The sequence below is a fragment of the Peromyscus leucopus genome, chromosome 10 (genome assembly GCF_004664715.2).
Source record: "Peromyscus leucopus breed LL Stock chromosome 10, UCI_PerLeu_2.1, whole genome shotgun sequence".
NCBI lineage: Eukaryota > Metazoa > Chordata > Mammalia > Rodentia > Cricetidae > Peromyscus > Peromyscus leucopus.
Window position 1 is genome coordinate 41,265,149 of NC_051071.1, and position 21,422 is coordinate 41,286,570.

Here is a 21,422-nt window from a genome sequence, read left to right on the forward strand (position 1 = left end):
GCGAGTGAGCCAGTCAAATCTGATCAGTCACACTGCGTGCTGCACCCAGGCAGAAAAGGGATGCCTTTCCATGTTTCTGGGGTTCCCAAAGCAGCAGCTAGCACATCAGATGCCTATGCCTGGGCTTTCTGTGAAAGGAGGTGGTCTGCAAAAAACACCTAAAGACAGAATGGCCTGAAGAGGGGCAGCTTAAAGCTGCTCATTCATTCAAATAGCATGTTGTGGCTAGGGATGGAGTAGGATAGAGAGAAGTAGCCATGGTGGGGTGAGGCAGGTATGCAGAGCCAAGGATGCCATACTAGATATTCTGAGAAATCCCAAGGTTTCCGGGAGGTCCTTTAGCTGCTTTTTTCATAAATCAATGTCATCTGAATGAGTAGCCCAAAAGTTCAGATCTTATATCACAGGGTTAAAGCCTGCTGCCAAGTTCCAGGAGGACCAGTGCCTGGAAACTGCCATCCTCAGACCCCTGGACCAAGCGCCAGAGAAAGGCGCCACATTGTCCCGGAGAAGCTTCACCTTCCTTCCCGTTTGCCCATGCAGGCTGCCAAGGGCGCTGTTCCTGTTAAAAGGCTGCTGTCACTGGTTTCAGGAAAGGCCAGAGAGGGGAGAGTGGGGGTGGGGAGGGGAGAGAGAGAGACAGACAGACACAGAAGGGAGGGAGGGAGGAAGGGAAAGAGAGAGAGAGGAAGGAAGAAAAAAGGGGGAGGAAGAAGAGAAAATGAGGCAGGGATGGAGAGAGAGGAAGAGCTGGAAAGAAAAGGAAAGAAAGGAAAGTGGGAGAGTGGATAAGAGAAAGGGAGAACAGAAGAAGAGGGAAAACAGAGAAAGGAAGGGGAGACAGGAGACAGGACGGGACAGCTGGCTGGGCTGCAGCTGGACATCATCTAGAAATGCAGCCTTCTGAGGATTTGTTTTGTGGGCTGCTGCCCAGACAGCGCCAGAGAGCCAAGGAGAAGCTGGCGAGAGGCTGGGCCAGTGTCCTAGCCAAGGCTCACACCTGCTAACCATGGCTTGGTTCTAGCCAGTCGGACTGCTGGCTCCCAGTTTGATAGGGGTGGTCCTGAGCTGAAAGTTAATGTTCTTGTTTTAAAGTGGCGGTGGCGGTGGGGAAGTGTGGACTACTGCAGATGAGAGAAGGGAAAGCAGGATTCCACAGATGCTCACAGCTGGATCTCTTCGGGGTTCCTGCCCTGGGAGCTCAGTCTGTCAAAGGCACCCACCCTACAACCCTGAGGGGGCAATTACAGAGATGTGCCTGGGCGCTATGTGGGAGTCCAGCAAGGCCCCAGAGGAGGTTGCCGCTGAGCACATGGTACAGTCGGAAGGTTCCCGAGGAAATTGTAGGGGACGAGAGCGCAAAGAGCCTGGACCGGACCAGCACTGTGAACAGTGTGCTGTGGCCAAGATATGGTGATGCCAAAGTTAGCAGGCCAAGGCAGGGTAGCCAAGGGTAAGGGTGGGTAGAGGGAGGGAGTGCAGGCAAGAAATGCCCTGGTATGCCCTGGTATGCCCTGTGATAGAGCTGGGTGCCTTGGGGTCAGTTCTTAACCCTGACTATACATTATAAGGATGAGAGGAGCTTCTAATATACATATGCACACACACACACACACACACACACACACACACGTGTACATGCACACTCACATACATTCATGTACACATAAATGCACACATACCACACCACATGCACACATGTGCATTGTGCATAAATGAACATACCCATGCAGATACAAATAAATACACACACACACATACATGAATGCACGCACGCACGCACGCACACACGCACACACATACCTCAGTATCCCAGGAAGATTGGTTCCAGGATCCCTACAAACAATGAAATCCTTGATTCTTGTCTCTTATCTAGTGTGATGTGGTAATTGGGAACCCAGAGCATCAAGCATGCTTCAAATGCATTCAACCACGGTCTCACAGCCTCAGCCCCATGCTCTAAATCGTGGCTAAATTACTTATAATACTTAATATAACGTAAATGGCATACAGATGGCTATGATGCTGTGTTCCTTAGGAATACTGAAAAGAAGTCAATACACACAGGGACAAACACCTTGGTTTTCTTGTTTTTGGAATATTTCCAATCTCTGCTTGGTTGCCTCTGAGAGTGTGGCCTCTCAGGCAGAGAGTAGAAAGCAATATACACACCTATATTACCTTCCGTCTAGGTGCGATCTTATACAGGGGTCCTGGGGGGTGGGACGTCAACATTCGAATTGGGGGGACACAGTTTTGCCCCTAAGAGAAGTTGTCGCAGCCGCTCAGGGGAGAGATAATCAAGGACCACATTGGGCAGTGGTGGCCGCGATGGAGATGGGGGAGAGAGAAACTGGGGTGGTCATTAGGATGAGGGGCCACCCCCATTTCTTAGTGTAGCTGCTCTTGGTGTCATCTGGGGAGGTGTTAGCACTAGAGGAAGGGAGGTGAGGAGGGCCAGCTTCTTTTGTGTCGCAAGTGAAAGGAAAGAGAGAGGTGAGGTGGAGATGAAGATTGAGTGCTATCAATATGCAAATGTGGCTGTGGCTGCGGATGGGACTGAAGCCTTCCATGCTCCTAGAAGCCACAGAGAAAAAGAAAAGCTGTGACCAACCTGAGAGAGAGACAGACAGACAGAGACAGAGAGAGAGAGAGAGAGAGAGAGAGACAGAGAGAGAGAGAGAGAGAGACAGACAGAGACACAGACAGAGAGACAGACAGACAGAGACAGAGAGAGGGATGGAGGGAAACTTCTAAGGTCTGGGTTGAAGGAATGCAACTCATTTGCTATTTAAGCCACAGAACAGGGGGAAGCTAGCTTGTCCCTTCCTGTTCCACCTGCAGCAAAGTCCCGCTCAGTCACACGTGGGGAGCCGAGTGAGAATCCCGCTAAAGAAGATGAAATGACGTGAGTCACAGAAGCAGAGAGAGACGCCCAGAGAAGGGAGCAGGGCGTTATTGACAGACCCTTCTCGGTTAATTAGAGGGCTGCCTTTCAAGAGCTCCTCGTTTGCTACATTATGCTGGGGGATTAATAGATACCTCAACAAAAGGACATTTAAATGAACGCATGACACCTGCTCCACTCCTCAAGAAGCCATTAATTATGGATTCTTAAGGAAATGAGTGATGACACAACGCTCTAAGTGTATAATTCCTATCCACGATGCCTAATCACACGGCCTTTCAGCGGCGAGACACATCTTTTCTGTTCATCTCCTCCGGTTCTGACCAATTAAACATTCTCATTCCTAATCATAACATTTCACATGCCAAATCTTCAAAGGAGAAGGAGCTTGTCAGCCACGTACCGCTTCCCGCTGCTAATTGATGCTGAATTCGAATTCTGAAGTGTGTGATCTACACATGCAGGATGTTGCGAACATGTCTGGGCTCGGTGGAAAGGTAAAGGCAGACTTATTTTTGCAACTTGATTTTGGAAAAATGTTTTTTTCAGGGAAGTGTTTTTTTTTTAAAAAAAAAACAACAAAAAGGTTGATTAATTAATTGCTGTCAAGCTGAGGTTAAATTTTGTAGATCACTTCTATACACAGAGGGAATAGTCAGCTGTAAGTGACAAGTCTTGTGTGGGTTTACTGAAGAGAACCAATATTATCTAAAGGAATTAGAATGTCTCTATAGAGACAGACTTCTGGTTTTTATGACTTCTGTCCTCCTCCTCTTCTCCCTTCCCCTCTCTTCCTCCTCCCCCACCCCTCTCTTCCTCCCCTCTTCCTCTTTTCCTCCCCCTCCCTTCTTGGGACAGAGTCTCACAAATCCCAGCCTGGTCTTGAACTTGCTGTGTAGCCAAGGATGATCCTGAATTCCCGATCCTCCTGCCTCCCTCTCCTTGGTGCTGAGATTGCTGACACCTGCACTACACCTGGTTTCATGTGGGGCTGGGGATCGAACCTCGTGTGTGCTAGACAAGACGTGCCTACGTCCTGAGCTACATCCGGAGCCTACTCTGCCATGTTTCACATTCACTGAAGGCTTCTCTCGGAGCTGTCTATTTCACAACAGTAGAGTGGCCACTGGGGTTGGTTTCCCCCCCCCCCTCCCCTCCTCCCCTCCCCCCCCCAGAAACAATCTATTTCCAAGTATCAAACACCACCTTTCTGCCCTGTGGGCTTCTGACTCGATCCAGTTTGGTTCCCAGTCAGTCACTAAGATTCAACAAGTCTGACCTAGTCAGGCTTGTCCCTCAGACAGGCCTCTCACCCAGCAGGCAGGAAAATCAAAGTTCAAGGCACAGATTCTGCCAGGGAGCCTCACCCTGTCTGTTGTAGCACGAATCCCAATTGGTCTTAATAAAAACCTGGAGCTGGATATTGGGGTGACTGCTGAAAGATCCGAGAGACAAAGGAACAAGCCGCAGCCCCCTCTCACCTCACCAACTCCTCAGCCGAAAAGGACTGAGCTCCTGTCTCTCCTGACTTATACTTTCTCCGCCCAGCCATATCACTTCCTGTCTCCACCTCCCTAGTGCTGGGATTAAAGGCATGTCTGCCTCCCAAGTACTGGGAGCAAAGGCATGAGAGCCCAGGTGCTGGGATTAGAGGTGTGTGCCACCACCACTGCCTGGCCTCTACGGCTTACTAGTGGCTGGCTTTGCCCTCTGATCTTCAGGCAAGCTTTATTTGTTAGCGCGTACACAAAATACCACCACAGCCTCTGACTGCACAGACCCAGATGCCCATTTGTTTCCACATTTCCCTGGCAGAGATCAACAGGTACAGAAACACCATCCAGTCAAAGCTTGAAATCCTCACCAGCTGGCCCTTTACAGAAAAAAAACAAACAAACAAACAAAATAAACCCTCAACCCCCACGGCAAACCAGCTGCATTTATCAACATGAACCATTTTATGTGCTTCTGTAACCCGGAAACCGACCCGCCCACTGTCTCCTCTCACATCTGTGGGTCCCTGCCATTAAGGAGGCTTTCCTGATGTTCTTACACAGACACCTTCAATGGCAGCCTTTTATCCTTACCCTCAAAAGAAGTCCGGAAGCACGCCATCAGTGAGTCTAATCTAACACATTATGATGCTTTTTTTTTTTGGGCAGATGTGAGCCACTGATTTCTTTGTCCAGTGAGTCAGCAAGATTGGGACGCCTGCAAGAAGCTGGGACTGGTGCTAAGTCCCCCTTGTCTTTAATCATCAGCCACCTGGCAGCAATGAGGAGGTAGGTCCATGTAAAGGAGACCTTTCGTAAGCATCCAGCACTGGGAACCTGGCTGGAGATAAAGCTGGCTTCTGTGTGTGGTGAACCCTGCTTGTTTATCACGTATAGAGAGGGGAGGGTGCTGGGAAATTTAAGCCTCTTCTCAATTTGATTCCTTCCCTCCTAACATCTCCAGACCTCACAATGCCACATGGACAAAATGATTATGTTTCTGGTATGTTTTCCCTTCTTTCCAGACCCAAATCTGCCCCGGGAGCCAATCTCCCCTTCACACACCGGTCTGTCCACTCACGGACAGCTCACAGATGCGGGCTCATGCCTGCGGTCAGCCTGGGAACCTGCACAAGAGCAGGAGATGGGCACTGAAGACAAGGTAATAAAGCTCTGCTCTCCATCACACAGTGCACATCCTCGGAGAGCCAGCACAGAACCAGATGCAGGTGCAGCCACCAGCGCCCACTGCTCAGGTCTGTGACAACCAGGCGGTAAGCGTCCCCACGCGTCTCTGTCCTACCTGGTCCCCCTGCAGAGTGTGCTGGTCAAGGGGTGTCTTCGTAGCAATGTTGCTGTAGTAGGCATAGGACAGTTCCCAGTCCAGCGGATAGCTGTCAACCCCCTGGTAGTGTTTGTACCCAAGATTCATCGACGACAACCTCTCACTGCCCTGGCCTCCAACCAGACTGTATAGCATACCCTGTTAGGAAGAAATTGATAAGTGTTCACAAGACTGTAGATAAGGTAATAAAACCCCCTCTTTTAAGGCTGAAAGGTCATTTGCCCTGCTCCCTCTCTCTAATCTCAGCCATCCTAGAAAGGTTAATGCACCTAAAAACAAACAAACAAAAAACCACATACAAAGACAAGCAATCACACACAGAGATCAGAAATTAAAAGTCATTAGGGAACATGTAGTGTCTTCTTGTGATGGTGTTATCTGTCAACGTGCCTATGCTGGCAGGGACCCAGCATCATTTCTCAGGGAGGCTGGTAGGCTGTTTCCAACGCGGCCTGGAATTGGGAGGCTGGAGTAAAGCAGATGGTCCTCCCCAGGGAGGGGGAGCAGCATCCTACCCATTGAGAGCCCAGAGAGAACCAAAGGCAGAGGGAGGAGGAATCCATCCCTCTCGCTTTCCCACCTGCCTGCTTGAGCTGGGTCTAGGGGCTAGATTTTCTACTACCAGATCCCCTGGTCATCAAGGCCCTTCTGGCTTTGACTAGAACCCCACCACCAGCAGCTTTCCTGGCCTCTCACTTTACAGATGGCAGAGCAGGGAACTTCTCAGACTCCATAATTGCCTGAGCTGATTCTTCCGAATCAGTCTCTTCCTATATATATAAAATCCCATTGGTTCTGTTTTTCTGGAGAACCCTGACTAATACGCTTAGGAAAATGTGACTCTGAAATGTTAGGCACGTTGCATAATCAATTTGGATTCAAGACCCAAAGTAAAACTGTCTACTGCGGCATTTATTTTGATAGTAGAAGGGGTAGATGTGGCGACACTCTGCAGAGAGATCTGAAGGCTTTTCTGAGCTAAGAAGTAATGTGGGGTGACGGCATCCACGGGACGACCTCAACATGAGGTCCTCAACGTGAGGGCCGTTGCATTTATCAGGGAAGTGGCCCCTGATTCTGAAGGATGGGATTCCAGCCAGCCCTGCTCAAACTGTCCCTGGGATGGTTTACCAAACGTGAAAGCCATGTGCAGAAATTGAGAAGTGGCTTTTTCTCTTCCCTGAAAACGGGTGACTGTGTAGTTCTACAACCCAAGGACAGTTTTTTCCCTGGGTATAAAGTTTTTTAGGGGACTCCAAGGAGCTGCAACACGCCCAGAGCTGGCAGGGGCATCTCTCTGCACACATAACCCAGGTGACAGATGCTCCTGACCCCATGAAATACGCCACCTGCAGCTGATCCCGAGGTCCATTTAATCCAGTTTCATAGAAGACAGTGAGGTAGTAGGAAGCTTTATGGTATCCACAGCAGCTGGAATCCATCAGAAAGGGGACAACAGAGCTAATTTGGTGAAGGCCATCAACGCCGGAGAGTCTCTTTACAGCCTTCTCAAATATCCTCCCACCGATTTCTAATACGGAGTCATTTTGGTTCCACGGCACTGTAAATAACACAATTCGCAGCACACAGAATTAATTACCACAGAGCTGATGTGGCTGGAGAAGGAAGGAAAGCCAATTAAATACCTCTGTTATTGACAAGGTGGGTCCTGCAGTACCTTGAAATATACCACCCTCTGGGGAAGTAAATTAAACCCTTTGGGGGATGCTATGGTGTCTCTCCGTAAAAAGCTTTTCCTCTGGCACTAAATGACAGCCTAGTATCCTGGGGGAAAGAATGTGCCTCACAGAGCTGAGAGGGTGCCTCAAGAGAGTAATTCACTCAGTGTAATTCACCGCCCAATCAGGGCTGCTGAAACTTCCAGAGAGACTCTCTTCTGAGACTCGGAAGAAGAATGTGTTTTATCCCAGAAATAGTTCCTTGGTACTGCTCCCAAAATCCGAGCAAGAGCATTTTATTTTGAGATGCTTCCTCATCATCTTTCGATCCCAGTTTTGCTTGTGGGTCTCTCGATATAATGAAAAGAATGAGTCAACTCTCAGGAAGGCTCACAAGCCACCTTGCACAGGGTCAAGCATCCTATGCAAACAAGGCCATTGGATCCCCACAAGCTTAGATGGTGGGTACTATTATTAGCCTCCTCCTTCTTCACAGCAGGGGATTAAGGCCTGAAGAAACAAAATAACTTGTCTACAGTTACAAAGGCTGGCCAAGGGCTGGCCCAACCTTTGAACCCTGCTAGACAGGCCACACAAGCCAGAGTTCACACTCACCCCCTGGTGGACAGGCAAGCAGTTGTATTCACCAGGGCCCTCCCAGCGGGGGTGGGGACCTGTCTGGTCTGCCTGCCTATGCCTGATGCTTTCTGTCATGAAACCTCTCATAAGTCTATATGCTGATCAACGTCCAAGCCAAGCGAGCAAGTGCGATGACTCCAGGATGTGATTGTGAGAATCTTCTAAAGTCTGTCTTTGCCCTCTATCTCTTTTATTTATTAATGCAGCCCAGGAATGCTTCTAGGACAGACAACGTACTATTGAAGGTGCCAAGCTACAGAAGGTCATACAGGATGGAAAGATGTTATTTACAGGAAACACAGGCCCTAAGTTACATGCAAACAATGTCAGCTTGAATGTTAAATTAAATGTCAACCTTGACTAAAGTTTCACCTGCCTATAAAACTGCTATTTCCAACATCTTTTATTTTCTTCATTCTATTAAAAAAAAAAGTTATTCAAAAAAATGTTCAGAAGGCAAAGGATAAATCACTCTTCTTAGCACACCAGAAAGGGATGAGCAGAGAAATTTTGCCCAGAATGAGAGGTGTGGATTAGGTTTACTGAAGAGCATTTCCCTTGTACTGGTTCACTGTAAAAACATGGGTCAGGGAGGCTGGTAAAGTACTTGCCACAAAACATGTATACCTGAGTTTGATCCCATGCAACCACATAGAAAGCAAGGTATAGAGGCATTTGCTTATAATTCCAGTGCTGGGTAGACAGGGCCAGGAGGTGGGAGGGCTTATTGGTCAGCTAGCCAAGTGGAATGGGTGAGCTTCAGGCCAGTGAGAGGCCATCTCAACACACACGGGGCATGATGTCTGAGCAACAATCTCTGGGGTGCCCACTGGTCTCCACACACAGCATGCACACAGCACATGTACATCTTCGCACAGGGTGCATAAGTATGTGTGCAGACAGACAGACAGACACACACACACACGCACAAGCACACCAAGATCAGAAAGATCCAGAGCTGGCATTAGGAAAGCTAATATATTTGTTTACAAGTCACTGGTGGTCTCTGTGGGCCCCCCAAAAGGCAGATGTGGTCTGCACCCAAAGACCCCTGAAAGGCGACCAGCCTCCCAGCTCCAGCTGCACGTGCTTAGGCTCTCCAGACCCCACACTCCCAGAGCCACAGTAGCTGAAAAAGCCATCCTGGCGCAGGAACAGCAGTACGCCTTTTCCATATTCTCTGTTTGTTTATTTGCTTGCTTGCTTTACTCTCGAAAGACATAACTATTTGTTATGTAAGAAACATAACTATTTGTTTTTCTCTAAGACAAATCAAACAATGCAAATGGCTTTAAAGAAAACAGAAGCCTCCACTCCCCCACTCTGTCTTTAGTGGAGATAAAAGCTGTTAAAAAGCTTGGTACCTATGCGTGGAGACTTTTCCTTTACATGCACAGTAATTCATATATGCATTTATTTACATATATATTTTTTTTCTTTTCCCCAAGAGGCATATCATGCCACTATAGATTCTGACTTCATTTTTTATGTTTTAAATTTCTATTAAATTTCACTTATTTGTGTGTGTGCATGTGGAGGTGCACACATGCCCCAGCATGAATGTGGAGGTCAGAGGTCACCTTGCAGGGGTCACCTCACTCCTTCTCCTCCACTCCGTGGGTCCCGGGGATCAAACTCAGGCCTTGGGGCTCGGTGATAAGCCCCCCTAAGCCATCTCGCCGGCCCAACGTGCTCTTTTAAATTAACTCTGTATTATTAATAGCTCTCTACGGCCGTCAGAAGTTCATTCCGTTTAGCGCTCCAATAATGCAGAGGCAGAGTAGGGCACGAGCTCTGTGGGTAAAGCGCATGCCGTGCAAGTCTGAGGACCTGAATCCAGATCCACACCCACCCACATAAACAGCTACACGTTGTGACATATGTCTGTAATCCAGCCTTAGGGCAAGAGAGACAGGGACATCCCTGAAGCTCATTGGCCGGCTAGCATAACCTAATCCATAAACGTTAGGTTCAATGAGAGATACGTCTCAAAAAGGAAAAGGTGGAAGGTGATCAAGGAAAGACATCAGTGTTGACCTCAGACCTTCACACACATTTGCCTGCACATGTCCACATCCTCCAAATAAATAGATAAATAAATAAATAAATAAATACATACATACATAAATACATAAATAAATACATAAATAAATAAATGGCAGTAATTGGGGCACCACTTCCAGGATTCTCCCTAGTTCCTCATAGCAGACTCTTTGCAAGAGACCAGTGTCCATCTTCCTGTGTACCTTCCCACCTGTGTACTCTATCAGGTGGGTCCCAGCTGCAGCTTGTGGCCACGTGTGACCAAGAACAGCTCTGAACTCAGCCTAACACAAAATCTAAACTTACCTGAAACATTACGAGACAACTGTTTGTGATTTTTTTTTTTTTTCAATTCAATCATGTGGTTCTAGAGCATGAATTTTGTAGGTGACAGCACCCACCCTGTTATACTGTAAATCAGCTGGTCATGCCCTTGACTCGAAACCATCTCTAGATTCCTTGGACACCATCTCTAGATATACTGGAAATGGTTGTTACAAAGAATTGTAAGGACTAACAACAAGAAAAATATGTCCATACATGTTCACTACAGGTTAGTGTGTGTGTGTGTGTGTGTGTGTGTGTGTGTCTGTGTGTGTGTGTCTGTGTGTGTCTGTGTGTGTCTGTGTGTGTGGTGTTCGGTGCTGAAGACTGACTTGAGGACCCTCACACATACCAAGCACTGGAGACCACAGCTCCACCCTCAGCCTGATGCTCTAAATACCCTTGACCCATCTTTGGTTGCGTGCAGACGCAGAGCCCACAGAACAGAGGGCTGACCATTCTGCATTTTACGGCTGCACCAAGTTCTCTATTTTTAGACTCTTGGGTCACTCTTGTGATTTTGCTATAACCAACATCACAGCGATGGGCAGCCTTGGACACTTCTCTCTGTTCTCCTGCTGGGCTATGCCTGCACGATAACATCCTTTTCCACCAGGACTCTGGGAAATCTCTTCTGTTGGGTTTTCCCTTTGCTCTGCTAATGGGAGCACTCTACGCTATGAGACCATTCCCTTGATAAGAACCTTCTCCATGGATTCAGTGAGCATAGAGACACCGAAAACATAGATCAGACTGCTACTTCTTCGTAGATTTAGTTTTCAACACTTTCTCCTTTCAGATGCCCCATGCGCACATTCCCGGCAGAGTGGCATTTGTGTTATCGTTAACGATTCATCCTGGCCTCTCCTCCCTGCCAAATTCTAAGATGACGGGTTTTGCTTGACTACACAGGGACGCTGGCTTTGTGGGCTCAGAGGAGGGAAAGACTCCAAAAGAAATGAAACTCTAAATGAAACACCTGCCTCCACTGACCCCTGGCACAGAACCCCAGAAATCAGCATCAGGATTGCCCAGGTAGCTGGGAACAAACCCAGAATCCTCCAGTCTATCCTGAGCCCAAAAAGCTCTGCAGAAGGGCTTGCTCATTTCTTTTTTTAATATTAAAATTCTTAACTCCATCCCACAAAAAAAAAAAAATCACCAATTGATATTTTCTCTGCCCAAGAATCTAAACAATTTTCTGCACTACTGAATTTAATAAAAGTAATAATTCTAAGGTACAATTACTCATTTTGGTAAAGTTCGGGTTGTAACTATTATCTAAAAATCAAAGCCATGGTGTCTTTGTCGATATTAAAGTCGGTTTAATGAAACTGTTAATTTCACCCATCTGGTTTAGCATATGCATTTTTTTTTTCCCTAGCCAATCTGTAACTAAAAACATGTCTTGTTTGAGGAGATTAATGGTATAATGAAGAAACAAACAAACAGAATGGGAGAAATCACTACTTCTCCATTTTCTTTCTTTTGGTATCAGATGCTAAGGAACAAAAGCCACAGCCACCATCACTTAAGCCCCATTTTCCAGGCAGCACAGCTTATTTTCCTCTTCATTCATATCAGAAGGTGTGCACTGATTGTCAGAAGAGGCAAAAGGTAGAATCTGCGAAGATAGCCACCCACTTAAGACCTGCGAGCTGGAGCCAGCTTCTGATTGGGAATTCAGAAGCAGAGCGGCACCCTCGCTCCCCGTGAGAGGGACGGAGACATCAATAGCAAAGTCATTTTTAGTGTCAGGCTTTCCGAACGGCAAAGTGCATCCAAAGCAGAAGTTTGAAAGAGGAGAAAAGTACAAGGAGGAAATATCACGCTGCTGTTATAAGGAGCCCTCTTCATCAAGTGTACTGACTTAAAAAACCCTCGGTGGAGTTCCTCATCTGCATTCTGATCTGAGGTGCTGATGGCCTCCAAGAAGCCTCAAGAGCCGGCTGCAATGGCGCCCAAGTACAGCATGTGTGTCTTTGGGCACCGGGAACGCCCATTCTATCCAAGCTGTCCCTCTTTCTCCTACAATGCAAATGCTCAGGAAATAGGTGTTACTCTGTACTGTTTAGGTGCAAATAATAAGAAAAAAAAAGTCTGTACATGTTCCCTACAGATGCAATTTTTTTTCCTTATTGCTTTTATTTCTGGGTAGTGTTGAAGACTGATCCAAGGGCCTCACATCTACTAGACATCAACCTCAGATCTCCATCCATCCTGCTTTTCTAAATATTTACCTAAGGTTCAGAAACTTGGAGTTCCTTTCTTCCTTCTTCTCTCCTCCCCTCCCCTCTTCTTCCTTTCCTTCCCTTCCTTTCCCTTCCCTTCCCTCTTTCCTTCCTTCCTTCCTTCCTTCCTTCCTTCCTTCCTTCCTTCCTTCCCCGTCTTCCCCATCCCCCTCTCCCCCCTCTCTCTTTTCAGGATTGTTATTTTTTGGGTGGGAAAACTGTAACCCATTCTTTGTTTTCTTCCTCTCACCTCTGTATACAGGTATTTAAAAACCTAACAATAACTGCTTTCAAATCCTAATAATACAGGCGACGACTCTGCGACGCCAGGCATAGCTCCTAAGGGAAGGGGTGCCCTGGGGTCACTGGTTCACGGAACTGCATGTCTGTCACGCCCATGTTCTGCACTTCTTCAACCAAACAGTGGAACTGTTGGCCACATTAAAATCAAAGTAGCATTCTGGTGCAGTCGCCTTCCCCCCGGCAGACGGTGCAGAGACATCTCATCTCTATATTGTGCTCCAAAGCCTGGGGCAAGAGGCCCTGCGGAAACCAGGCAGATGGTGTCAGCCCTGGGAGAGGAGCCCAGGCTTGGACCTGGCCTCATCCCAGAGCACCATTTATTGGCAGCTCCTAGACCTCCTCCAGGCACTGGCACCAGCAAATGTGAGCTTAACAGTGCAGAAAAAGGAGGCCGAGAAGACAGCTCCGGCCTGGGGCAGATGTCCCCAGGGGTACACAGCCATCACACCAGCCTCACTCACTCATCCTCCTGCCTTTATGGCACCTGGTCCTCACCTGGACCCCTGCCTACCAGGCTGTGAGTCTTTGTGGTCTTCTTCACTGTCCCCAGCCCTCAAGCCTGGAGTCCAGCCCCCAGTACCATTCCACCCAGCACCCTGCTGGTCCTGGTACCACAGCACTCTTCAACAGGCTTTTGATGTCAAACTACTCAGTTTTGACAAGGACGGTCTGTCAGGAGAATAAAAGAATGGAATGGCCAGAACAACTCTTAAATAATGAAAACCACGTAGGCTGTATTCTACCGTTGCAGTGTCAGAAAAAAAAAAATCCAAATGCTAACAGGGCCATTTCCATGCCCCAGCAACTGCCATTTTCCTGGAGAAGTCAAGGCTCGGAGACGGCTTTCAGGCTGACCGATCCAAATGCCTGCTGAAGTCCTGATCGGAAGATCCGTATTGGATGATCTCGTACTGGATGCCACCCCAGCACCATGCACAGGGGGAACTGAGTGACAGAGAAGGGATAAGAGATTTCACAGACCAAGCAAGGCAATCAGGATGCAGAGCTCATCTCTGGAATGCCGGAGGGCGGCAAGGGTCTTGGGAGCATCCATACGCACTGCAGCTGGGTACCCCAGGAGTGCTGCCATCTTTAATTCAAAGGCTTGCAGGCTCTGTGAGGTGAAGAACAAGCCCTGTTATACATGAGAGTGGGGACCCCAGTGGGAACAGCTGAGTTTTACAGCATGTTAGCACATCAGCTGTCAACATTTAGCAAGCTTCCCCCACAGCACCCCCCGGCACTTGGCCTAGAGCTGTGTGTGGGCTGGTCCCGTTCCCAGTGTGGTTGCCCCAGGGCCTAGCACAGTGCCAGGAGGTACTCAATCTATGGGTCCCAAACTGGCTTTGCAATGTATCTCAGGGTTAGTTTTACATCTGGCCACCTGTCCGTCCCACCCCTTGAGATCAGAGAAAGCAGCAAGGATGAGAGCCATATTTCCGAAATTCTTTGGTATGCACGGAACTGAGAAGATTCCAGTCTCCTTTCATGGACTCCAGAGAGGGTCCATAGTTTCGGGGACCAGAGCAGCGTTTACAGAGGCAAGATGGCAGCTCCCAAGACGGAACAGGTTCATGATGAGAGAGAAATGAGAAAATGCAGAAGGTAGGAGAGGAACCATAGTGGACTCGGTCAGTACGGGCTGGAGCTGTGGCCTTGCCGGTGCAGACCTCCACCTGGGGGTCTCTTAACGCGACGCTGCCGCTAAAGGTTTGAGGGTGGGGAGGGCACTGAGCTCCCTGGGCACTGGGAGGCTCATGGCTTCTCGAGGCTTTTTGAGGTGAGGATTTTCAAGAGGCACGGAAAGCTGCTTGTCGTACTGGACACCGGAAACCCCCAGGATGTGGGAAGTGGAGGCAGGAGGCCTTTCTGTGAGTTTGGGGGTAACCTGGACTACATGCCAAGGCCCTGTTTCCCAAACAAACAAGCAGCCACTGGAAAGACAGCTCAGTTGGCAAAGTGCTTGTTGTGCGACTGTGTGCACCTGGGTTTGATTTCCAGGACCTGTATTAGAAAGCCAGGCATAGCAGTCCATGCTTCTGATCCCAGGACTGTGGAGGCAGAGACAGGAAGATCCCTGGAACTCACTGGCCAGTCAACCCGCCTACTGGGTGAGCCTTCAGGCCAGAGAGAGACTCTTCCATCAAACAAGGTGGATAGTGCCTGAGAGTGACCTCTGGCCTTACACACATTTATACACACGTGCATGCATACTCCATACTCACACATGCACAAACTCTCAGTGGACTCTCTACACACACACACACACACACACACACACACACACACACACACACACACACACACTAAAGGTGAGGGACTTCCTCTGTGTTTGAGGACTCAGTTACATGGCGGAAGCAGACAAGCAAGCCTTGTAATATAGACAGGCAGCAGTTGTGCACGCATGCATGACAGGAGGGGCCGTGGGCCGACAGAGATGGACAAAAGGCACGAGGAGGTGGACCAAATTGGGACATGAAGGCTGCTTATTAGGAAGGAAGGCGACTGTGGACCACATTCATTGACCAGCATGGGCACGAATGTGCTGGGCAGGATCATATGAAGGAAGTCTTTGTCACCACGCAGCTAGCATGCCCCCCAGAAGCTCTGCTGCCATTGTGGAGAACCCAAAGCATAAACTGATCACTTGGGTGTTCTGTTCCACCCTGCACGGGCCAGCACCTGAGGTCAAAGTGGCACACAGAAGATCCACCAGCCCTAAGTCAAGGCAGATTCCATTCAGACAAGACTGTCCCTCATGCCCACATGGTCGTTTTCTGTCCATGAAGTTCTTTCCCAGACACGGTGTCGTGTTATGACAGCTTTACCTTCTGGAGTCTGATACGACCAGACTTTCCACAGTCTGTAAAATGCTGCATAGAATTTATCACCCCCACATACTTACAAGGGTGGCTACCATCAAACTAAGTGGAAAATAAGTGTTGGTTAGGATTGGAGAAATGTAATTCCTTGTGCACCATTAGTGGGAGCAGAAAAGGGCAGCCATTGTGAGAACTGTAGAGGTTCCTCAAAACACTAAACAGAACTGCCCCATGATCCAGACATCCCACTGCTGGGTATACACCACAAAGCATCGTGAGCACACGTGGCTGAAGAGAGACATTCGCCTTCCCATGTTCCACGCAGCATTTATCACAATAGAATGGAAGTGGAAGGGATGAACGGATAAGTCAGTGTGGCCAGGACACACAATGGAAGACTGTTCATCTTTAAGAAGAGGAAGGAGATTTTGACACGCGCTATACCATGGGCAAAGACATTATGTCAAGTGCAATAAGCCAACCACCAAATGAAAAAAGCTAGATGGTCCCCTTTCTAGGGAACATTTGATGTAGTGATACAGGAACAGAGAGTAGCATGGTAGTTCTCGGGGTCTTGGGGCAGGTAAAGGGGAATTTTTAAAAACAAATGTATAAACTGGGCAGTGGTGGCTCACGCTTTTAATCCCAGAACTTGGGAAGCAGAGACAGGAAGATCTCAGTGAGTTTGAGGCCAGCCTGGTCTACAAAGTCAGATCCAGGACAGCCAGGGCTACACAGAGAAACCCTATCTTGAAAAAGCCAAAAACAAACAAACAATAACAACAAACCAAAACCAAAAAAAAAAACCCCAAATGTATAAATTTTAGTTTTTCAAGATATAGAGTGTTGTGATCTGATGCAGAGCGTGTGATTATTCCTAACAATGCTGAACTGTACCGTGAATGGCAGTTTTTATATTAAGCAGATTAGCACAGCCCTCAAACAACTAGGTGCAAACAACAGCTGACCGCACTAGGTGGGGACATGCAGACTGCTCCATGCTCATCTCATTTGCCAACGGAATGGAAGCTTCCTCCACCCCTGCAAACTACCCATGTCTCCTTTCAAGGGTTGGCTTCGAAGGGGAGCAGATGCGCCATCTGAAATCGCACAGTGTGGGTGCGGGGGAGAATCACTCTCAAGTCTGAAATGTGCATATGCAGAGGCCCGGAAGCAGACTGTTGGCCATATACATGAGGAGATGCTTCCAAGGAGAAAGGATTCCTCATAAGGAATCAGAAGTCCCGTCGTCTTGTCTCATCGTCTCTGTTTAAAAAAGGAAACGGAGGGCTGGAGAGATGGCTCAGCAGTTAAGAGCACTGACTGCTCTCCCAGGGGACCTGGGTTTGATTCCTAGCACCCACATGATGGCTTACAGATGTTTGTAACTTCGGTTCCAGGGGATCCAATGCCCTCCTCTGAACTCCCTGGGCACCCAGGCATGCATGTGACACACACACACACACACACACACACACACACACACACACACACACACTAATAATAGTAAAATAAAATAAAATAAAAAACCAGGAATATTAATCCCACAAATTAATTTCTCTGAGGAAATGAAGAAGCTGTTGTTTACTTTTTCTTCTAGCCCAACTTAACTCTTATTTAAAATGCGGCCTTGCTGAAGATGTGACTCAGTGGTGGCCTTCCTGCCCAGCCAGCACACACAAGGCCCTGGGATCAATCCACAGTGTAAGGAAATAAAAACATCTTGTCTGAACATAACTTGGGCCATCAAGATGGCTCAAGGGGTAAATGCCTGCCTGGCAAGTCCAGTGACCCGAGTTTGACCCCCAGAACCCACATAAAGGTGGGAGGAAGAACTCCTTTCACAAAGTTGTTTCCCGGCGTCCACATGTACACTGTGCCGTGCACATCCACAAATACGCATCATGCACCACCCACGGGGGAAAAGTTATATAAAGAAGTCTTCCCTTATTCTTTGTTCTATTCTGGCTCATGGGGGCCATTCAGCCGATACCTGTTTAGTGAATAAAGGGGGCAAACAGTTGAGAATGAGTTAAGAACATACTCAACGAAAGCCTTTTGTTCCTCTTCCTGCCCTATGGCAAAAGTCTCAAGCATCCAACATCTGCCGCTCAAGTCCATTTTCTTAGCCTGTCTCAGATGTGTGGGGAATGCAATGCGATGCACACATCTGCTGCTTTGCGTTACTGTAAGTGAAATGCTCTGGGCATGGCACTTTTTTTCATCAGGAGCAGTGGTTTGGTTTAAGGCACAGCTCTGGGAGTTCAAGGGAATGTGGCTGGCATCATCTTGGCCCTGGGGACCATCTCATGGTGGGAGCTTGTGCAAGTGAGAGATGCCACATGGCCAAACAGGAGTCTAGGGAGAGAGTCCGTGTCTGGACTTGCTCTCATAATAATTGAGCCTCTTTAAAGTTCGGAGATCCCAGGAGAACAACCACAATCCCTTCTGAGGGCAGTGCCTGGAGTGTCCAAGAGACCTCCCACTAGTACTTACGTCGTGTGCATGTTTCATAGACAGGTATGTGTTCGAGGGTACACATGCACTTGTATGCACATGTATGGAAGTCAAAAGTTCTTCACTCTCCCCACCTTAAGTTTTGAGGTTGTGCCACTTACCCAAACCTGGACCTCACCAATTGAGCAAGACTACATGGCCAGCCACCCCTATGGATCCTCCCGTCTCTGTGTAGTGATATATTGTGTACCCTGATAAACTCTGCCTGAAGATCAGAGGACAGAACAAGCCATCTGTGTTTATAGATGTCAGGCAGTGGCGGCACATAGCTTTAATCCCAGCACTCGGGAGGCAGAGATCCATCTGGATCTCTGTGAGTTCAAAGCCACCCTGGACTACATGAGATTGACTCAGTCTAGGAGAGAAACAGAGCCAGGCAGTGGTGGCACACACCTTTAACCCCAGCACTTGAGATCTCATGCCTTTGTTTGGGAAGCACACATACCTTTAATGCCAGCACTAGAGAAATTGAGACAGGAAGTGATACAGCAGGGTAGAGAAAGGTATATAAGGCATGAGGAGACAGGAACTAAAGGCTTTTCGGTCAGAGGCCTTTCGGCTAGAAAGCCTTTTCACGCTGAGGAGTTGGTGAGGTAAGAGGTATTGGCTGCGGCTTGTTCCTTTGTCTCTCTGATCTTTCAGCATTTACCCCAATATCAGGCTCTGGGTTTTTATTATAAGACCTTTGGAAATTCGATCACCATCTCTGCCTCTCTGATACTTGGATTATAGGCATGTGCCACATCACCTGGGTGCTGGGGATTCAAACTCAGGTCCTCATCCTTGTACAGCCACTACTTAACTGACGAAGCCACTCCTCCGGCCCTTAACACTCATCTCTTGAAACTTCCCTTCCCTCCCACAATGTCACACTAGTGACCAAGCCTCGTGGGAGAAGCCACATGCAAACCGTAGTAAAGGAAGTCTACGCCAGTCTACCGATCACTAAGACAAGACAAGCCAGGGCAACAGTGCAAGAGAGAATGCAGACACATGTTCTACAAATGAGTTGTGAGGAGCATGCTGGGGCTAGCCAGATGTTAACAGAAGGATGACCTTGTCAGAAAGGCTATCCCAGAGACCAGGGACACGGGCAGAGCAGCCGACTGACATTCTTTTGATAAGAGACCATAGCCAAGGTCCATTAAACACGTAAACTGATTTTCTACCTTCAATTTTCAAAAATCAAGTTTTCTGCATTTTTCTCAACCTTGTTAGGAAGCTGGGTACGAGCTATGACACCAATTGCTCTCTCTTGGGTTAGCCAGATGATGCTATTACAGCCCCAAGCAAGGGCACCATGCCAGGCAGAGGAATTTGATGGCGTGTGTACCCTGACTCTGCAGGAGGCTTCGGGGCCTTTCCAACTCAACCTAGAAAAGCAGCTGCCTCTGGCAGAAAGGGGTACTAGCTCTGGAAATTTACCTTCTCCTGCATCCCCCTGCTCTGGGGTTCCCCAGGGAGAGGCAGAGGAGGCAAGCAGGGACTGTGTGCCCTTAGAAGGCCAAGGCCACGGTTTCAGGAAAGATGCAGGGCCTGGGGGCATCGCTTCCCGCTTCCTGGTGATCTCATTTGGCCTGAAATCTGCATTTGACTGACAGGTCTAGCATAGTCAGTCTCAGGATGGAACATCTGGCTTTGGGGAGTGGAGGTGGGGGTTGGGGCGGGGGGGGCTCTCCTTCCTCTCCTGAGGGCCACAGCAGCCTGGCCTCGGCTGGCTGGTGGGTCTTGCTAGAGCTAACTGTCCTACGGGCTCATGATGTGGGTTTTTTTTTTTTTTATTTGATTCTATTTCCAGGCCTCCATGGAGAATAAAATAGTCCTAAATTCAAATAAACAAAACCGTGAGCTGTAAAAATAACAGGAAAACATTTGTATTGAGAGTATTTTCTTTACAAAGAATGTGTCGTGCAGATGCCTCGTTCCTCCTCCCCACCAGTGCGTCTATATTTAACGACAATCAGAAATCACAGGCCCGGGGTTTGGTAGATGTGGCCGGAAGTTCGGTTTAAACTCCGCAGCGTTCAAGGCACACTCCCTCTCCTTAGGTATTTATTAGGTATGAGGCAACTCCACCACCTCACAGGGGCTCAGGGAAAACATGGGGTACCTCTTCTCTCTCACTCACAGCAGTTGGGGTGACTGGGTTTCTTGGGGACACTGGATTGGTCAGTGTCTAGAGGTGTTTTGGAGGAGTGGGCATGGCCGCTATTAGTTGGGTGCAGAGGTACACGTAGCAGACTATCCTATCATGCACAGGAACGCCCCAAAACAAAGGCCATTCCAGCCCAATAGGTACAATATTGAAGATGAGAGATGCTTCTTCCAAACGGCTAAGTCGCGAATGATTTTTTTTTTCTAGTGCTAGGATCAAAGCCTTGCACATTCTAGGCAAGCGCTCTACCAATTAACTACATCCCCATTCCCACCCCCAGTGTTTGATATGCATGTCAACTCACTGAACTAGGAGGGAAGGATTGCTACAGAAGGCTCCCATCACCACCTCTACCAATACCATCACCACCTCTACTAATACCATCACCACCACCTCTACCAATACCACCACCACCACCTCTACCAATACCACCACCACCTCTACCTATACCACCTACCACCACCTCTACCATACCACCACCACCACCTCTACCAATACCACCACCACCTCTACCAATACCATCACCACCTCTACCAATACCACCACCACCTCTACCAATACCACCACCACCACCTCTACCAATACCACCACCACCTCTACCAATACCACCACCACCTCTACCAATACCACCACCCCCCCCCCCCCCCCACCACCCCCACCTCTACCAATACCACCACCACCTCTACCAATACCACCATCACACCTCTACCAATACCACCACCACCTCTACCAATACACCACCACCACCTCTACCTAATACCACCACCACCTCTACCAATACCACCACCACCACCTCTACCAATACCACCATCACCTCTACCAATACCACCACCACCTCTACCAATACCACCACCACCTCTACCAATACCACCACCACCTCTACCAATACCACCACCACCTCTACCAATACCATCACCACCTCTACCTATACCACCACCACCTCTACTAATACCCCACCACCAC

General features: G+C 48.4%; 1 protein-coding gene across 2 annotated transcripts in view; it reads right to left on the minus strand.

The window, feature by feature from the left end:
• Positions 1–21,422, minus strand: part of Sel1l3 (SEL1L family member 3) — a 112,875-nt gene that overhangs the window by 46,066 nt on the left and 45,387 nt on the right. For both annotated transcript variants that reach the window (XM_028865912.1, XM_037209033.1), the window contains exons 10-11: positions 7,096–7,307; positions 5,705–5,884 (exon numbers count right to left, since the gene is read on the minus strand). In XM_028865912.1, coding sequence (XP_028721745.1) covers positions 5,705–5,884; positions 7,096–7,307 — 392 coding nt within the window. The remainder of the gene's footprint in view (positions 1–5,704; positions 5,885–7,095; positions 7,308–21,422) is intronic.